The 20806-nt window shown below is 36.7% G+C and overlaps 2 protein-coding genes and 1 long non-coding RNA gene across 4 annotated transcripts in view; 2 read left to right on the forward strand and 1 right to left on the reverse strand.

Moving 5' to 3' along the window:
- Window positions 1-20806, forward strand: part of LOC139962409 (protein mago nashi homolog) — a 183793-nt gene that overhangs the window by 102091 nt on the left and 60896 nt on the right. The window lies entirely within an intron of this gene.
- The window catches only part of LOC139962829 (uncharacterized), a 44300-nt gene that overhangs the window by 18464 nt on the left and 5030 nt on the right, over window positions 1-20806 (reverse strand). The window lies entirely within an intron of this gene.
- On the forward strand, window positions 1965-20243 carry LOC139962827 (uncharacterized). 2 transcript variants are annotated; one of them, XM_071963185.1, is made up of 3 exons: window positions 1965-2595; window positions 9509-9749; window positions 18827-20243. In XM_071963185.1, exons 1-3 carry the CDS (start codon window positions 2398-2400, stop codon window positions 20134-20136), a joined length of 1749 nt encoding a protein of 582 aa, XP_071819286.1. In that variant the 5' UTR covers window positions 1965-2397; the 3' UTR covers window positions 20137-20243. The 2 variants fall into 2 exon arrangements, with proteins under 2 accessions (XP_071819286.1, XP_071819287.1); XM_071963186.1 differs by lacking the exon at window positions 1965-2595 and adding an exon at window positions 8487-8591.

The raw sequence follows: 20806 nt of genomic DNA on the forward strand, positions 1-20806 counted from the left end.
CGTTGGAAGCAATCAAAAAGTGGTGAGGCGGGATGGGGGAGGGGGTGGGTGGCTTGGTAGAACACGAGTGGGGTCGTTAATCGAAGAAATTTAGTTTTCTAGATGCTTCGGTGGCCCAGGTGGGACATTGCAAATTTCTACTATTTGATAGCCACATGTTAACCGTCTGTTATATACGAAAGTCAGTGTAACATCTATCATAACTTGACTTTTTAACGTCCAAGTCTCGACGCTTTGTCGAAATGTTGAGAAACAAAGTCGAAGCTTAGACTAAATATAAGGTATACATAACGAATAAACTCATTTCAGTGCCTGACACTAGTACAGAGGATCCAACTGCCGTGCCGGAGTGCACCCCTAGTTAAAAAATGACGGCGGAGGGGGGGGGGGTAGGGGAAGCCTCACACTTTCCAAAGTGGAAGGGAAGCCGCCCCTCCTGTTCCTACACCTAATTACGTTATTTTTCGATTCCATCATTTGTAGGAAACTTTCAGTGTTTTAGCACAACAGAAAAGGATAAGATTTAATGCAGATTTGCACATCTGAAAAATGAGAGGCGGGAGGGGGGCGGGGGGACTGGGATGGGGGCTGGTAACAAAACTGAGAATATACACTTCGAACGCATGCGACCGCTACCATTTCTTCGTAATAATATAATTTAAAAATATAAAACGGAAAAAAGGGAAATAACGCAGGACAATAATTATGCAACAATATATAACAGTAAAGGTTGCTATATATAACTGTGTGAACTATATATAACACTAATTCTAAAGAAAATGTTAACTTATATGTCTCTTAATTTATCCGTCCTTTTGTTCATTTTTAATGAAATGAAAGGATATCAATATTTCCTTCTAAACCATCAGTTTTTCATTTAACCTAACCAGCTACCCCTCCCCAACCTATCCCCCCCACCCGCGCGTCATCCCATTTCTACCTTTGTTTTCTTATATTCCGATTCTTCCTCAAACCCGTTTTTACTCCTGTTTTCCTGACGATGACGGTCTTTCCTGTACCACAAATCAACAAATTGAAATCATTAATATTCTTCAATACTATATGGTCATCTAACCGATAAATCCGTAAAATGGGCGAATTACCCTATTAAGCCTATTACTGTCCAATATAGAAAAAAATATCGATAATACACACATTACCCCGCCCTAGGTCATTTCAATTCCCCTTCCTAGAAAAAAAAAGGAAGAAATATTAGAAATATTGTCAACAATATTTCTAAACAACCGTGTCGAGAATTGACAGGCTGGCGACGCCTTTGTGATTGAGAAGTCGTCACCTATACCTTAACAGTCCACTGTAGCAAGAAAGTAGACCAAAATTAAAACACAAACAGAGAAGCGTTTTCGGTTTTAACACAGCGAGTTTATTATGTTTCTGTATCCCGCGGTCAAGTTTAACATGCCCTTTTCTACTTCACAAGCGTGTGTAGGCCTGTTTAATCTTGTCTAACCCATAATACGCGAAATGGTCATACTTAGTTTTTTTTTTTTTTTTTTGTTTTTTTTTTTTTGAGAGCGCAACGGATTAATACATAATAGACACAGAACCACGTATGTCAGTTTTGCACATTTCTCTTTCGCTCTCAACTAACTCTCTCTCTTTTCTTTGTATTATTGAAAATACGAGACTTATAGATCAATGAAATGAAAGCAAAAATAAACATACAAAGAATAAAATAAATATGAAACTGACAACTTGAGTGTCATAATAGACAAAATCTTCTGACCATGCAATTCACCAAAAAAAAAATAAAAAAATGAATCCTAAAAGTTACAATGCAATACATACACGCATGATTCGCTTAGAGCTCAGACAATTGACCAATCAGAACGCCGGATCACTTTACCGCAGTTGCTCATTGGTTGTTCGGCACGTGCATATATGAACTGTGTTCAACAAGTGCAGTTCAATATTACCTTTTGAATATGTTGGCGGAGCTGTTCAAGACGGGCGCGAGTGTATCTCCATGCCTGGCCTTTTGTGCGCCAGTGACGTTACACATACCAGCTGTTTTCCCTTCCAGTATTCCCAACGTATTCCATATGAATCTACCATCGTCCCTTGTTAAGCCTTCTTTTTTAATTTTTTCGATTTTTTTTCTTTCTTTCTGGTATAATCCCTGCTCGCATTATTTTATATAATCACAGTTGTTCACTTTTTTTGCAGTAATGTCAATATAAAAAAAAACATGATAGATAGAGAGAGAAGAAAAGAAGGGGAGAAAAAAAGCGAAAGATTTTTTTAAGGCATCTAAAGCCATCAACAGCGCTAGTGTGTGTCAGTTGAATTTTGGTGGTGGAGTTGGTTATACGTGGTGGGCAATTTTTGGTGGTTCAACTGGTGGGGTTAGAGAAGAAGTAAATCATTTTACGAAAAATGGCTCTCCTAGCTGGTACGATCAGACCCGAACATCCCGTTTCGAAGCCTTTGTTATATGGAGGAGGGAAAGAGGAACCACGAGGGGTGAGGACTACCACTGATATTCCCGCAGGGGTAACATGTGGGTACGTCGAGGGCGAACATTTTTTGAGTGATAAAATAAAAGACAACATGACAGCTAAACAATTCGTTCAGGTGAGCAATATTTTTTTCTTCTTCATTACTTCATTAATATTTGATTTTGCTCTCGATTAATTTAATCTTAATTACTTTACTCTTTATTTTTTTTTTATTTTAGAGTTTTATTTTATCGTATTTGAACTTTTCTTTAATATAAACACAGCAGTTCCATTATTTTACCGTATGTAAGGATTTCTTTCACGGATTCCAAATGACCCGAAATTATTTTACAAAAATGAGAGAAATATTAAAAGAATGATACAAGCATTCCTAATGAAAACGAATGCAATAATTTGTTTGGATAAAGTGAACTTTAAATCCACGAAAATGAGTTATTCGTTCTGTACTATGCAAACATTCTTTCTTAACAAAGTTCTTAAAATATCTAAGTGCAAAAGAGCAAAACGCCTGTCTTTAGTTGTGCCTAACTTTTTTAAATTGATGTGAGAGCGTACTGTACTATTCAATACTAAATTGATATATAACAATAGGCTTTATTCACTTGATTTGTCAACTTGAAAAAAAATCTATAATTATTTCTGTGTTAGGCTCTTACTAATATGAAAAAGGGGACGTTCGGGCGGACGATTTTATTTTTCTCGAAATGAACTAAGACTATGAACTAAAATTAATCTCCCTACTTAACGTTTATTTGGTCGGAGAATTTACAAAGGTGTGTTTATAGTTTCCGGTATATGGAAAAACGTCTTTTTATAAAATTGCTTGAAACTCTAATACCCAACGGATAAAAAAGCCCTGCTTCAAATAAAGTTTTAACACATATGTTCTACCGCTAGTTGATTTTGACAACTCTCGGCGAAACGATTTACAAATCCATATAAAACAAAATAGACTTTCCTTTCTAATACAGGATGAGGGGAGGGAGGGGGTGGGGAGAGACCCGGGGTTATTATACTGAGCCAAATTTGGTCATAGTTAGATTGTGGCTATATAGTACATTGAATTTCTGTGAATATTCGATGAATATTTCAGATACAGGAATGCGCTTCGCCTGAACCACAGAAGTTCATTCGAGACGCTGTTGGTTGGGTGGAGTCTTATTATATAATATAATTATAGGTATAACAATTGTTGTAAATTTTGGATAATTTTGATAAATTATTCACGATAAATACAATAATTGATAAATATAGAGGACAGAGCTGTCAATTTGTGATAACGATTTTCAGTAGTTTATAGAGAAACAGTGTGATTAAAAACTTGAATGATACGCGCATCTTCGTTTTTTTTTTACATTTAAATCTGTCATTAAACGATTAGACAAGCTTGACTTCACCAGGTAACAGTATTCACCCCTCTAGTTACCCTGGACCAGTTACAAATCTGCAAGGTTCCTCTGAATAGAGTGTCTATGATAGCCCGGCTTTATACCTTTATCTCCTCTTTGGTATTATATACTATTATACCCAGCCAGGGCATCATTGGGTTTTATTCTTTACTGAACTACTGTTCACATTTTAATACTTATCTATCGCGTCAAATTATCAGTATATAGAAGGTCTCTCTCTCTGTGATCAGTATAATGTCGACGTTTTCATGGAAATGGAAACTTAAAAAAGAAACAGAAGTTAATTGGAAGATGAGATGGCCTTAAATGTCTTCCCAAAATTGGCTGAACGATATTATCTTTTAAAATCAGTGTTAGACTTCTCCAGCAGCATTCTTGACTTTTATTGATGTTTTGTAACGTCTATACACGTCCTTAAGAGAGTTCATATATAAAGAGAAAGGGAGACAGAGGAAGGGGGGAGAGAATTCACTGCCGGCAGTGATCACCTCTGTCGATCGTTCAATCCATTTAGCTCTGAGAGTGAAATCTTACAATAGCACTTATACTTTCTTCAATTAAGTGAAAATACTACTTAAGATTTAGAGCCATAGGATTGTGAGTGAGTGACTCTCACTTCTAAAAAAAAGTCCATCCGTCGTTCTGGAAACTTTAAAAAGTGTGAATTCTCATTGTCCGAAATTAGGAGGTTTAGGCAGCTGTTGTGTATAATCTACAACAGATTTCGCAACTGTTATACCATCACACACTCCCCCTCCACACCCACGACCACCCTGAACCCCCCCCACCCCATCCTACCCCACCCTCTATCACCACGCCCTCATAACCTGTCTCATCAAACAAACAAGGAAGAGGAAAAAGGGGGTAAATACATGGTTTGAAGGAGAAAATGAGGGGTAACATATAGAAGCTAATTTGCAATATTGCTTTGGCTTAGATTTAATCTATAATAAAATCTTCTTTAATATTTCTCGTTCCCTTTTAATTGTTTTCTTATATATTTTTTATTTTGTTAACGTTTACTAGTCAATTTCAATTCATTTTCATCTTTTTCTTTAATCTTTAATATTTACAACAAATCAGGAGAGACATTTGGATATGGGTTCGGGGCTGGTGGTGGTGAAAGGGTTTTGTTGGATAAGAGGGGGGGGGGCTTAAAAGTTTCGACCCACAAAGAACAAGATTCCCCTGACTTAGCAGGGTGTAAGAGTCACCAAGGCATGTTTTATATTGCCCAAAATAATTCCAGACAATAAACCAACATCCTACTTTGATTATATATCAGCTTAATACAATTCCAACAAAATAAACAAAGAACTTTCCAAGTGCGGCAATCTTATGTTGAAAAGAAAAAAAAACTATCGGGAAAAGGCGGAATCAAGAACTTTAATATAAAATAAAAACTAATAACTTTGATAATAATATTAACAATTTACGAAAAATAAAACAACTATGGCATTAAAGCGGAAAAGCAAATTCCACAAAATTTGCTCAAATGGAACATCAAATGGCCCATCGGATTTTGACACTTGATAACGCAAACAGGCTTAAAAGTTTTTAATGCTATATGAATTATGACGTTGGTGGTAGGCCCATCAGAGTTGTGGTTGGTCAATACGATGAAGCGTCCGAAAACTAAGGCCATCTGTTTAATAACAAACAAAAACACCACTTCGAGTTGCCTTTTTCCCCCCTCCTTAATTCAGGATATAACCCCAGGCGGTTGTCGCTTGCCAATTAATTTGTAAAATGGTATGGGAAATGGTTGTTGATATATCGCGCGACTCCTAGGCTTTTAAGCGATTCTTGTGTCCTGATATAACACGATGCGGTTTTGACAACTTACATACATTCTTGTCAAAGATATATCAATTTGTAAACCGTTTAGTGGAGGCAAGTTAAACAGTTTATGGATGTCACGTGTAATCAATGTATAGTGGGCTTTGAGTAAGGAAGACTTAATTATGATGTAAATCATATGGACGTAACGATCCTCCTCCGACATTTAATCACTTCAAGCTTTTAATGGGAGCGGGTATGTTATCATTTACTCTTCACAGATATAAATAAATCTTTAGATTTGACCGGGAAAAAGGATGGGTGTGTGTGTGGGGGGGGGGGGGATCGCGTGGAGGGAAGCCGTGTTTGTGTTTAATATACGTTTAATATTCTTTCCCTCCGAGTATGACCTGTGTATCGGGGTTGTTACGAATGCGAGGATGTCTGGAGAAATCGACTCTCTACTACCCCGCCCCCTCCTTCCCTTTCGCGATAAACAGTTACAACACATAAGGAACCTTCGATAAGTTAAAATCAAGTCAGTAAAAACATTTTTGGTGCTTAAAAAAAGTACTAGATTTGTTCCTTTTCTGCATGTGCAAAGGAACCCGTGCATATTGTATAAGTATTGTCCCAATAACGTGAATTAATTATATCATGTTGATCGAGAGAGAGAGAGAGGGGGGGGGGGTTAGATAATGACATATTAGGATTTAAGCTTAAGACTTTTACCTTCATAACTTCATAACTACAAAACGAAATACAAGGCGCTGGAAGACTTGATATATATAGCCTACTTTCAGTCGTTTTATGAGCCATTAATCGGAAGCCATGCCACCTGTGACATGTCGTGAAAGAAATGAATAGAGTTTGTTGTCCAACCAGCCAAAACACACGTTTCCTATCCTCCCATCAATCGGATTGTCTGCTTCAATTCTTTGAATACCACTCGTCAATCTTTTATCGGTAGACTATAGTTTCTACCTTCTTTTGTCCACTTTTTGCTTTGTTCTGATTTAAAACAGAAAATAAGAGAGGGAGAGAGAGAGAGAAAAGGAACAGAAAAGATAAGCTGACATCAAATCTGTCCATGTCCTATTCATTGGCAACCTCTTACTTTATGGCTACCACTCTCTATCTCTCCTCTTTTGTGAAAGAAGATGAAGATGAAGAAGGAGGAGAAAAAGATCTCTTATCAACTCTTATCAATATACTCACTGGTACTCTTCATCCTTTTAAAGCGGTACCCAAAAAAAAAAAACTATTTTATAGGACGCCATTTACCAGGTCCGCACTAGCTACGTGGCCTATTCATATATACTGAAAGAGTGAAATATTCAGTCTATATATAATCAATGATAACAGTTCACTCTATAAACGATTGAAATATGTATGTGACTTCCAACGCTCACAATGGCTATATATTGATTAATCTGCAACATAAACGGTAGATTGGATCTTTGGTTTAGATCGATCAGTGATTTTAAAGATTAGACGATATCGATTACTGATCGGCGCTTATAAATTGAGTAGTGGCCCCTCGTTGAAAATTAATTGAGAACCGAACAGTATCTATAGATTGATAAATTGATATAGATTAATCAGTAATATATAGATGCCGTCTTACAAATGAAGCCTCGTTTCCCGATGACAATTGTTGAACTCATGCATGTATAAAGAAATATATTTTTTAATTTATTTTGAAATAGGCCAAATGTTTCCTTCATATGTCTATAACAAATTTGAAAACTATTTTAACCTTTGTTCACAACAAGTTTTATACTAGCACATTAACTTAAGAAAAACTAACCAAGGTGTAGGGGTGGGGGAGATGGAAGGGGAAGGGGAGGGGAGTGGGAGGGGAGGGGGAGGGGGAGGGGGAAGAGGAGTAAAAATGAGTTAATCATTCGAAATTCAAAAAAATGGAATTTTGTTTGCAAATTCGTATCGCCAGGGGTACATAAACTATAAACTAACAATTTTCTCTCCTTGCCCTCCTCCTCCTCAACCCATCTTTCTCAAACCCTCAATTCAACCAACCCGTGATCACGTGACTGATAACTCGAATCATCGTATTCCTTTAAAGTGACCATGTAAGGATCAGGATGGAAGTAGAGAATTCCCATTATCTCTCTTTTTTTCCTTCAAAGAACTGCAATCAAAACTTTGGATTTGGTGCTAGCAAATCACTCTTCGGTTCCTTTTTATTAAGGCCCGTGTCCGTCAATAGAAACCTTTTGTAACTCGTAATCGGGATCGCCTTCAATTGGCCTCTGTATACACTAGACTTTAATCTCTTCAAATGTTTGCAAACATTTTTTAAGGTGCTTGTCTGTACCCTAGTTAAGGGTATATCTCTTGTCATCAAAGGACCTCAACGAGTAATAAGTGTCTTTTCTGGTTGGTTGCATGAGGAACGAAATATTATCAAAAGAAGCAAGAAGGGGAAAAGAAATAGGTGAAAAGGGGCCACATGGCAATTAATACCGTTATCCCTTAAACCTTTAATCCAGACATTGTGTTGGCTATATCCACAGCTTTCAAATCTGGGTATAGGGGGGGAGATGAAGAATGGGAACGTTGGTACTTAGAAATAGTAAAGGAGTGACTGGGAGATATATAGCGAAACAAGTCTATACAAAGCAAACAAAATAAAGAAGATACTGCTGCATGCAAGAGAATGATTATAATATGAAGCTGATAAGGTCTCCATTGATGATACACATTGCTTCATCTGTCATGCAGTACTCTGATTGAATCAATCAGTCTGGTCTTGATGTGTTTCTAAATCTGATTGGTGAAACTTACTGAAAGTAGCATTTTAACCGGTGAAGACCACAGCAGGCGTTAGTTTCAAATCAAGGAAAATCTTGTTTGACAGAAATGGATTTTGCTCCTTCTTCTTCTTCTTCAACTTGAAACAGTAAGTTTGGACGGCGAGAAACAAAAGGAGATGGTGGTGGGGGGGGGGGGGTGAGTGGGGTGTGTGAAGGGGGGTGATCTATCAAGTGTTCATGAAGCTTGGGAGGGGAGGAGTTGTGGAATGTTTATTTCTACGAATTCGACAGTAGATAAAAGTTAATAACTTTCCCTCAGCAGAATCTGATCAAAATAAATATTGATGGGATTAGTGCTATATAATTTAGAAACAGTTAAACGTCTCCAACGTATCCAACCTTTGCATATTTTCGATAAATTTATGAACTTTTTGAAATTGTTATTCAGTATGTTTGTACATTCTCATTGTTCTCTAATTTTATAACTATGAACACTGTAAACCGCACGATGATTTCTTATTTTACCTCTATTTTGAAGTATTTAATTCCATTTTATTATATTTTCGAGTAAATTACTAATAAAATAATTAAATACCATTCTATTTGACAGAGCCAAGAGTTGTTTATATTTTTAAAATTTGGCTGTTGTTTATTTCTGTCTAGATTCTTTTCCGCAAACCGTCTTATTTCTCTTTGCTCCTTGGATATTTTCTTTATATTTATTGCTTTTATCAATTTTCAATATTTCTCTATTGTTTTATTGTTGATAATCCCTTTGCAGAAATTGATAGATTCTCAAGTTTTAATATAACGAATCTGCTCACAAAGATTAATCGACTACTTATAAAACGATTATTTATTATATCTATAATTTATAACGTTTTTTTACTTTTGTAATAAGAATATTTCATTTTCTCAATTTCTCAATTTCGCCTGTCTCCCTGCAGGAAAAAGCTTTGGGCCTCCTACCAAAAAAAAAAATAGTCGTACTGCGTCTTGGTGTCTTTAATGTGTAATTTAAATGAAATACTTTTTCATTTAAATATTTTTTTCCATGTTATAGGTTCGATTCGAAAACGGTCGTCTGATAAGCAGGCATGGTGATGCCTTTAATCTCTGGATGCAACTAGTCCGTCCAGCTCGATGTGAATCGGAACAGAATCTAGTTGCCTCTCGCAAGTCCTCCTCGCTTCTCGTCTTTCGCTCTTTGCGATCCATCTCGGCTGGAGAGGAACTCCTAGCTTGGTATGATCCAGATGTTAGCGCCGAACTTGGTCTTGTCCACAACGTACAGTCATTAAAAGGTAAATCGCTTTATCTCTTGTTCTTATTTCAAAATTCTATACAAGATATGATTTCCTCCACAAGCAACGATACAAAATTAACCAATATGAGAACATAATCTTAGAATAGGAATATTGAAAAGAAAAATAGAAAAAGCTACGAAGTTGGAAGTACACTAGTGAGATGATAAAAAAAAGGTTGGAGGGGAGGGGCGGGGAGAGGGAGCTGGAGGGGAGGGGAGGGGGAGGGGAGGGTATGGATAATTACCAGGTTCCTCTCACAAATTAGACACAATCATTTCCATTGTATAACAAAGATAAACTTTGTTGGCATGCTTAGTATTTTCAAATGGCAATTGGACTTTTTATTATTACATCAAATTTCTCTGGTGACTCAACAAATAGGGCTATATAATAAAGACGTGAAGAGGCAACGGAAAGAGGGTTCACTCTGGGGAAGGGGGGGGGGAGGACTTCGAAAGGCATTGCCATTGGTGACTTTAATTTGAGTAGTCAAATCACACAACACCTCTAAATACCCTGACAATATTTGTACCAAAGATTCCAGTATATGAGTTTTTGTTACAACTAAATTACACCTGTTTAATTGCAATTTGTTTTATTTTGCTACAAAGGGCACTTTCTAAGTATAATAGTATAATTATAATATATATATATATAAAACATCTCATAGATATATATACTAATATATATACTAATATATATACTAATATTTATACTAATATATATATTGATATATAAACTAATATATATATATATATATATACTAATATATATATATATATATATATATATATACTAATATATATATATATATATATATATATATATATATATTATATATTAGCATATATATTAGTATATATATTAGTATATATATCTATAAGATGTTTTTGTGTTGGTCCGATAACAGATTTGAATGAAAGTTGAATCCAAGCGATCCTAGATACATCAATATATGTACAATAGCGTCGTATAATGGACTGGAGCTGAATTGATATTTTAAGCATATCTCTTTCAAAGAATCATCACTCCGGGCAGGAACCTTCTATAATCATTAAATAATGGGAGATGTCTACCAATGAACATACAACCGAACGGCTGTCGACCGCAAAATACAAAAAAAAATCGATTAATGAACAAAAACATGAATGTTGTGAATTGAATAACGTGCAGATCATGAAAGTGAATGCACCCCCTTGCAGGATTTTGCCCGCGGGCTATCTCTTACGGTAGCTGTAAAGAGCCACGTGAAGCGAAGGCATGTTCGATCAATCACTGTAAAATCGATTCGAAGTGTTGTCGGAAGAAACTTTTCGTTGTTAGCCGATTAACAATAACAGAAACTATATGTTGTGAAACATAATCACGTGGTCATAGTAGTGATTATTTATTTGTTCACTTGCACTTTACATAAAATATACCCTTCAGTTTTTCTTGTAATTGTACCAAAAGATAAGTCATTTGAATTCTTTAAATATCCTTGTAACTATATATAATTACTTCATTTTTGCCTCATGTCTGGCAAATGTCCCTAAAATGTCCTTATATTTATTAGCATAACTACTACGTGTTTGGTGACGTCACATCTCGGGAGGCTGTAGAATACCTCCTCTAGCTTTGCAGAAACCATTATTGATGTTTTGAATCATACTATCAGAATCTATATTATACTATAGGATTAGTTATTATTAGTAGTATATAAGCTACACATGATTCAACGTCCTGCCTGCTACCAAACGTTCTTTGTTCACACAGTATGGCGTTCAAACCCTCAAATGCGCATGCGCAAATTATCCTTAGTTCATGGTCTGTGACAAATGCAATACATGCAGCTAGCCTAGTATATTCCCGTATCTTCATGATGTCACATGATAAAGTTATTTATCAAATTAAGAGCAATATTCATTGGAAGTGAGCAGCGTATGACGTCACAAGGCTGCTTCCACCTGTGTGACGTCATCATGTATGACTTGGATCTTGTGTGATGCACCGAGTGCGCGTACCTCTATTTTTAAATGTACTTTTGACCTGTTCTCACAATCTCAACGACCCAAGCCAAAACAACTTCATTTAAGTAGTCGCTATCAACACGTATCGCGTATTGTAATTGCCATATAACATATATCGTAAAATATATATTTTTATTCCTTTCAGTTCACCCCAGCAAAAATATCTAAATTAATTTTTGTTACAAAATCAAAATTAAGCCCGTGCAATAATCAAAATTATACCGTCAATTAGAATTTTTTAACAGTAAATAGGCCTATTTCTATGAATATATGCTGAAGTTTACAAGTATACGAAACGGGTTTCTTAAGACTTTAGATATCGGTTTACATATGCAATTCTCCGTTGTATAATCGTTAATGGCAGTTAGTGACATCCATACAAACTGGGAAATCGAAAATCCTTTGACAGACAATGTATCAACGTTATTCATGTTATGCTGTTTACTTAGTAGCGGCTGATCAGCGCGCGAAATGTTCCCAACGTTTCACAAACGTTTGACTTGTGTACGCAGACGACACGCCACGGGCCACCGATTCAAATTTACCCCCATGGAACGCCCTTAACAATACTAAGACACCAAAAAATCTATCAGTTTGATATTTCCTTAATAGGCTTTTCATTAGGGACACGGATCGGATTCCCTTTGATGAAAATTACAACAAAAAGAAGAGGAAACGATAAAAAAAGAAAGACGGAAAAATTGAGAAAAATATATAGATAATTTCCTTCGTGTCTAACTGATGTATGACTTGCCTAACTCAGACAGCCAATGCGTCAATTTTGACGAGGAGAGTTTGATTCCCTCTACCTTGAAAATATCTCAATGGTGTATTTGAAGTTAATAGTATTTGTCTGTTCAGCCATTGGGTCACTTTTTGTACGGTTTTGATCAAATGTGGCACATGCTGAAAGTGACGTTTTATTATGTACAAGTTTTGCACACGTCTTTAAGCTATGAATTTGATATAATGTTGTATAATTATATATAACAATGTCTGCAAGGTTAAGCAATATTATTTATTATTTACGTATATAAGGCACTAAATTTGCTCTAGGATAAAGTACCGATTTGGCTTGCTAATTTTAATGTACGATGGAAGACGTCATACTAAAGGTTTCTCACTAATTTGAAACTGGTTCGAAGGCAGATTTTGAGCACAAACATCACAATTAATGAGTACCGTAACAGAGAAATAACTTGTGACGAGTACGACTACGCGTACAAAACTCTACGCTTGTATACGAGCATGCACGTAGTGCCCTGAGAACATATGAGTACAAATAAAATAAATAAATCCGCAAAAGGCGAGTACTGAGAGAAAGGCGATTATATAGGAGTAATCATGTAACGATGGCAGTGTATGCGTGCGGACTCATCACAACGAACAAGTCTGTCCGAAGGTGACCGGACAGCCATTCAGGAGCAAAGTGACAAACAAGACTGAATTATTTATTGATTGAGAGTTATAACAGTCCCACCAGTTACTTATCTGGCACTCCACCAAAGATCTATACTGATGTTCTTTGATTAAACAAAATCGATGTTGGAGACACAACAACAACATCAAGAAGAGAGTTGCAGGTGGTGACTTGTGGGTGGGTGGACCATGGTCCATGGAGGATATCACCCCCCCCCCCTTCTGTAATATTACAATGAACCAGGGTGGTACACGGAAGAGCATTTACTCAGGAAGGAGGTGGGGAGCACACTTCGAAAGACACTGGGGCAATTTCATGGGGTGGGGGAGGGGGATGCAAACCATAAGTTACCTCAGAACTTCCCAACAAAATGTGTCCTCTGTTCATTCAGTGACTACAATATTTGTTTACGTACGAATTTTGTTTTAGTACGTATCAAGTACGGTATACACATTTATTGTTAGAACTGTATTACTGATATTAGCGTACTGCGTTCAGGTATTACAAATGACAATACAAAACAGTAACGTGAGCAGGTTAATATAGTATATATGTAATACTATATAGTATCATGTAGATAGACATGACCTTGTACGTTTATAACAATACACTGAACTGCAATACAACATGCATGTATGTATTGTAACTTTGTATCTTTAACCGTAATTCTTCTTGTAAATTACTAACATAAGAAAACAGAATACTCATCATCAGAGGCGTAACCACGTTCATTCCCCCTCACCCACCCCACACCCAGAATGCAATCAGGGGGCTCAGCCCTCCAATCCACAAACCGAATATTACACACAAAACATTTCGTAATGTACACTACATAAATATATAACATTGTATGTGCGGTACAACCCATAAACAGTCGAATAAAAATTCAACATTGTTTAAAAAGTTGCAAAAGGTAGCACAAGTTTGCATCCATTTTATCATTTTTTTTTCAAATGGAAGGAGCAACCCTCCTCCTCCAACCCTCCAACGACGGACCATCTTACCCCCCCCCCCACCTGCCCCATGATGAAAATGGTGGATGCGCCCCTGTTTCTGATTGTTACTTGGTACCGTAACATTGTTATTTATACATGCATTATTAATACGGTAATAAAATTCTGTAATATTACAGTAATATGAAAATACAATAGTATGTACTGGTATTGGTATAAACAATCACCTTACATCGGCCGTCCATGCAGATTAATTCGCGTCCATTATAATTTTTAATGTAATTTTAACGAACAGTTATATTTACTGTTTAGTCTAACCCCTCTCACCCCCTCTACACCGAGATATGAGGGGCAATAATGGGTCCGGAAGGGAGGGAGGCTTTGAAAGGAGAGGTAATGGTATAATTTGCCTAACTCTAATTGTGCCAATAATGTATAATATATGTATCAAGTAATTTCGCCGCAGTTAATATTGTATATACCCTCGACAAGTATTATGTACATATTAGCAACAACATATTAACAAAAGCAACATGCATACAATTAGACAGTTGGTCCTTTTAACACATTATAGATTTTTTGCCTTTTTATTAATTTTTTTTCTTCCTTTTTTTTGTACAAATCCCGCCTAATTCGATAAATTTACACAACATCTGGTCTTTCTCACATTTTCGAAAATCAGTCGGTAATGTGTTCTATTGAAATTTATCGACTCGTTAAATACGCATCTCATTTGACTTAGATACAGGTGGTATGGTTAGAGCGACACAAAGATCGAACCCCATGATGAGCTAGTCGATCATGGCTGTGAAATATCTGCGAATTTTATCGCCTTATTAGTATAAAATATGAAAGTTAAAATTACAATACTATATACGTGATTGTATATATGTATATATATATATATACTATGTGCAAGGTTACGTGTTGAGGTTGAATCGATATTATCGCTTGCATGCTTCTGGTGAACCTAAACATATCTTCGACAACACCTTTTGTTAAAACGAAAAAGTCAACGTTCAAACAGTTGTTAAATCCTGTTAACAGATGGCACCAAAAAAAAAATGGATATTATATTCATGCATTTCAAAAGGTAGTAAGGCGTTAAATCAAAATTATTACTAGTGGAACATTGGCAGGCAAATACATGATGATAAAAGCCCCACCCCCTCCTTCCCTCCCCCTCGCACTCGAGACTCCCTCATTTGACCAAAAATAAAACGAACGAGAGAAAAGAACAGAAAATGTGGTATACAAATTCAGGCATTTGCAAACAAATTTATATCTGGATTCTATAATATGTAAATTAGTCAGTCTTATATCGTCTACCCCCACCCCCTACCCCAGCAAAGTCTATAATTCTACATAAGAATAAAAGGAGACGTTACAATGAAATCAAACCTAGGTAAAGACATTTGCATATGTTATAAGTTTCTAAGATTCCAAAGAGCTGGCAAATTTCTAAGAAAAAAAGAAGAAAATTATTCAAAACAAAATTGAACATTAAAGATGGCGAGGCTTTCTTGTTTATAATTTTGATTTTGTCTTTCTTTTCTTAATCAAGTTATAGACAAATATGACATTCTTTGAACTCTGACCCTTGTTGGGTTCAGATTACAAGCATTTTCCCTTTCTTAACTTACATGTCTTACACATGTAATATTTGGTGTATAACATACTATAAAAACCACTTGAGTAAGTCTATTAACTATTTTTTGTTTACAACGTGCAACTAAGCTATCCCTTTTGTCTCTCAAGCGTCCGGCAACGATTAATATGTTAGGGGGCTCTTGTACACCCTTTGTTATCCTTTGTGCTAATTTCAATGGTGACACCATGGCCCCGGGGTAGTGATTGCGCATAAACAGAAAAGAAAAATCATTGAGGAGTAGAAAGGACACGAAGAAAAACAGCCAAAGATCGAAATTAATCAATAAGAAACCCACTCTAGGGTCTGGTGATCCACACAGGAATAGTTATAATAAAAGAAACAACGTTGTAATCCCCTACTTAGAACATGATCAAATCAACACCCCTCTCAATGGAAATGGACTAATCCACCAGTAAATGATCTTCTCTCTATTTCTACCGACATGTTTCGTAATTTCGGTTACTAAACGAAACCTTCATTGATTACGTCACAATATATCTTCAATAGTTTCTTCCAAAAGAATGATGCTTTGTCGAAATGGTAAAAATGGGGGCGAAAAAAAGTTGATACCATTTTGAAGAAAGCTAATTTTTCAGTGACGGTAAAGCAACAAGTGGTACGCTTTGAAATTATCAAAAATGTCATATACTTGTTAAAAGAATGCTTGTTAGACAATAGCACGTTGAAGGTGGTATAATCCCTTAGTCTGATCGATAATCGCTGCTAATTTGCCTAAGGGGAAATAAAACCCAAACCGCTGAGGCGAGTCAAACTTCAGTTATAGCTTCTTTTTTATTTTACACGTCTTTTAGATTCCGCTTTGGGTTAGTATGATAACTTTGTTTGAATAAGTGACAGCCACTGTTTATATTGAAAACATTTTAATATATTGGAAATATGAACCACTTTTAATACGGATTAAGATATATAAGTGAGAACCGAGTGGATGATTATTTCTTCGGAGCAAGAGTTAAAGTTGAGACGTTTCGAACGGAAAATAAAATTGACTGTGAGAGTTTAGAGAAATTTTCGAACACAGATAAAGCTTTCGACCAGATTATCTCCACTTTTGGTCATTCCGATTTACAAGAAAGGTAAGATTTGCTTTAAAAACATTGATCAGTTCTTGTCTAGCTGAAACGAAAAAAGGTAAAAGTTACACAATAGAAAAAGAAAGAACCCCCCCCCCCGAAATAACAAAATATTTCTTCTATTAATTAAGTATTTTAAACTGATATTAATTCTGTCTTAACGCAAGTTTTTACTTGACATTAAGAAACTTTTAATTCTTAGATAGAGGATATAAAACACCCTTCCAGTTAGCTTATAAATTAAACAACTTTTGTTCCCAATATGAAGAAACTTAATGTCAAGTTTTTTGGAAATTTTTTATTTAAATTTTGTTTGGCATGAGAAAAGATGTCTGGGCGACAAAATGTTTTCCCTTAAAATTAAGTAACTCGGTACATAGCATTCAATTTTATAAAACAGATATTTATTATGGTGGCATATTTGGATAGTTGTTTGATTATTTATTTTCATTTTACAAGATATTCTGTATAGTTTGGTAAAAAATTTTGAGGAAAATCTCACAAATTTACTGAAGTTACTCGCAGCCATCTTTTAATGTACACCTATAAGATCTATAGTCTCTAATGAACTTTAAAAAAAATATAATACCATGATAATTCAAACTTATCTTTCTTTTGGAAAACTTAATAAAAACTGACGCCAACGGGATGAAGTTTTCTTTTTTAGAAAATCATTTCTCCAGACACCATGACGTCTGCTGGTCACTTCCATGGATTATTCCACATAAATATAACAAATAATGCAAAACAGACTAGATCAACTGACCAATGGTCACCAATACAACATTTTAGATCCTTGTTTTCTTCGTCCTAATTGCCGGTTAGGCTACTTTAGATTTGATACTACTTTTCCAAAAAAATAAAGATGGTTTTTGGTAACTTTAGCTGGATCAAATTTAGGACCAATTCTGATGAGCTGTTTTCAATAATGATGGGAGTCAAAAAAGTCAGAATGTTTTAATTTTTTTTGGTATTTTACATTACCATCATTACTCTTTATTTGAAAATAAATTTTCCATTTATTAAATATTTATCATATGTTGTTTGAATTTTTTTGGGGTGAATTCCAAACCTTTCGAAACTTTCAGACGTCTGCACTCTTACTTTACCTTGCCTTGAGCGACCTGGTAATTTTTTTAGCACTACCAGTTAACTTTGATACAACCCAAAATGTTTGTCATATCATGTTTCTAGTTATATAAGCCAAAACTTAAGTATATACCACTACTATACTTAAAAAATGTATTGTTAGTTTTACGCATTCACGTCACCGTTCTTAGCACACATATTATATTAAGAAAAGTCGTAATCATATTTCAGTCTATCGTCAATATCACGGTATATTATCAGATATCGTCAATATAACGGTATATAAATGGTACCTACACGATATTATATACGGCACTACTGCATAACACAGCACCCGTACCGCACCGTACTTTGACTACCAGCACACCGCATACTATCGTATCGCAGTCTGTTATATCTCAGGGGTACTCAATACGTGGCCCACGGTCAACTCCGACCGACGCATATTTTCAATCCGACTCACAAATATATATATATATATATATATATATATATATATATATATATCGGCCTACAAATCAACCCTACCCTACCCTACCAATACGTCTTACACCTAGTCACATTGCCCAATATAGGTGCAGTGAGTCTTTGGTTCTCGCTGGCGTTTTGCTTCAACTATTGTACTTTCTGTCCGGCGAAAATTAATTGAGAATCACTGTTTTAATCTATATGACTTCCTATCAAACACTGTTTAAACATACTCCGTGGGAAATCACTATGTACCTATCATTGTTCCTCCATGGGATATCACTGTGTACCGATGAGGTTACATCATACACCAGTCTTGTTTCGGAATAGACCTTACTAATAGTACCTTACTCTACTAACTCTATTTGTCTTCTTTGTTTTTTCAATTCACAGGTACCAACGGTTACTCCTGTACAGTTTGTTCAGCGAATTTTCGATTTCCTAACCCACTGAGAGTCCATCTACGCTTCGCTTGTAGACAGATCACCATCGACAAAACTATCCCGACAGGAGCAGCAAGTGGAGCTTCTATCGTGAGCAGCTTCTTCCAGAGCAGTTCTGTTAACAAGAAACCGTTTCTTATTGCTCATGAGTCTGCTGTATTGTCCTCGTCATCACCATCCTCTTCAACGTCATCGTCATCCTCCAAGAAAGTCACCAAATCCTCCTCTCATCGGAATCACGAGAGAGTGTCAGCTTTCCATACTTATATTCGAAAGAACAGAGACATGCGGGATGATATGGAAGTCGACATGAGACTCTCCGAAAAGAGGGAACCACATAGCACAAAGGCTAAGGTTGCAACACAACCGACTAAATCAAGTCCAGTATCTTTCTCCGTAGAAAGAATGTTGAGTACGTCACGTGATTCGTCTTCTCAGAAGGAGCGGGTTAGCCCGTCTTCGATTCCAATTACCTCGATCAACTCGTGGCAGCCCCATATACCATTAATACCAACCAGCGTTGGACGCCCTCTTCAAAAACCTTCACTGGATCCTTTCCCTTTAACTTCACTGTGTTATCCCTCAGTTTATCCTTATGTTCGTTACTATGGACTTTTCCCAGGGACTAGCGTCGTGAACGGAACAACGACACAGCATACGGATCCATTCCTGTCATTGAAATCGTCCCCCTCTACCCTTCTGAAATTTCCCGTCGGTGGCTTGCCCAGTGTGGCAGCCACTAGTGTCCCGCGAGAACAAAGTAAACTTTGGGAACTAAGCCGAAGCCACGTGCTTCACCCGGGACCGTCTGCTTACGGTACTGTACCAAACGATCAGGAACGGTTTTCTTACTCACAGTCATATGGCGGGAAAAGTAAAAGGGGACATTTGTGTATTTATTGTGGAAAATTATATTCCAGAAAGTATGGACTGAAAATTCATCTTCGCACTCATACTGGTTATAAACCACTCAAGTGTAAGGTGTGTTTGCGACCCTTTGGTGACCCAAGTAACCTAAATAAGCACATACGTCTACACGCAGAAGGAGACACGCCTTACAGGTGTGAGCATTGTGGTAAAGTACTTGTGCGCAGACGCGATCTGGAACGTCACATCCGCTCAAGACATCCAACAGAAACAATTACGAAGAAAAAGGACGATAGTAAAGATAAAACTGAAAGCAAGTATGACGTAACAAATTGTGATGAGCATCATTCAAGTGGTGGTTTGTCTTCAACAGCAACAGCCATTAACGGATAAATATCAATTACATGTCGATAAATATATTTTATTAAATATGCAGTCTCCTCTAACAAAGTCACGGATAGGCCTGATAGTCGGGAGTGGGAGGAGGGGTGGGTGGTGGGTTTGGGGGGGGGGGGGGTAGGGGTCCCAGGAGCCGGTGCGCCGCTGGACCTGAGGCGCCGAGGGCTCCACCAAGTTGAGGTGCAGAAGCCGGCGACCTGCCGGCCTCGTGGTCGCGAAAGGTGCTGGTTTCGTCGCTTGATGCAAGGAGGCATTGCCTCCGGTTAGTTCACTGCGCGGATATCAGTTTAGTTCCCAGTCCGCCCCTGGAGGAGAGGAGAAGAGTTTATGCATCCCCAGGGTTAACTAGGAGAATTGGGAAACATGGAGGGGCGCTGGAAAGTATGGGATTAGGAAATAATATATTCTCATTTTCGTAATATAAGGAGGTTTATGCTCTCTGACTATCTGACTCGGCGAAAGCAGATCACTTCTGTGTTGGGAAAAACTGTTAGATTTTTAAATGACACGGTTAATCGTTGTAAGAAAGTTGTCAGAATAACTCGGAGCTAAACATTCTTAAAATTAGTTGTAAACGGAGAACTGTAGCATAGCTTCAAATTGAACTTAGCCTTTATTTCTAATACGGTTTACATAATGTGTATTTTTGTCAGAAACGACAGTC

The sequence above is a fragment of the Apostichopus japonicus genome, chromosome 21, assembly GCF_037975245.1.
Source record: "Apostichopus japonicus isolate 1M-3 chromosome 21, ASM3797524v1, whole genome shotgun sequence".
Classification (NCBI taxonomy): Eukaryota; Metazoa; Echinodermata; class Holothuroidea; order Aspidochirotida; family Stichopodidae; genus Apostichopus; species Apostichopus japonicus.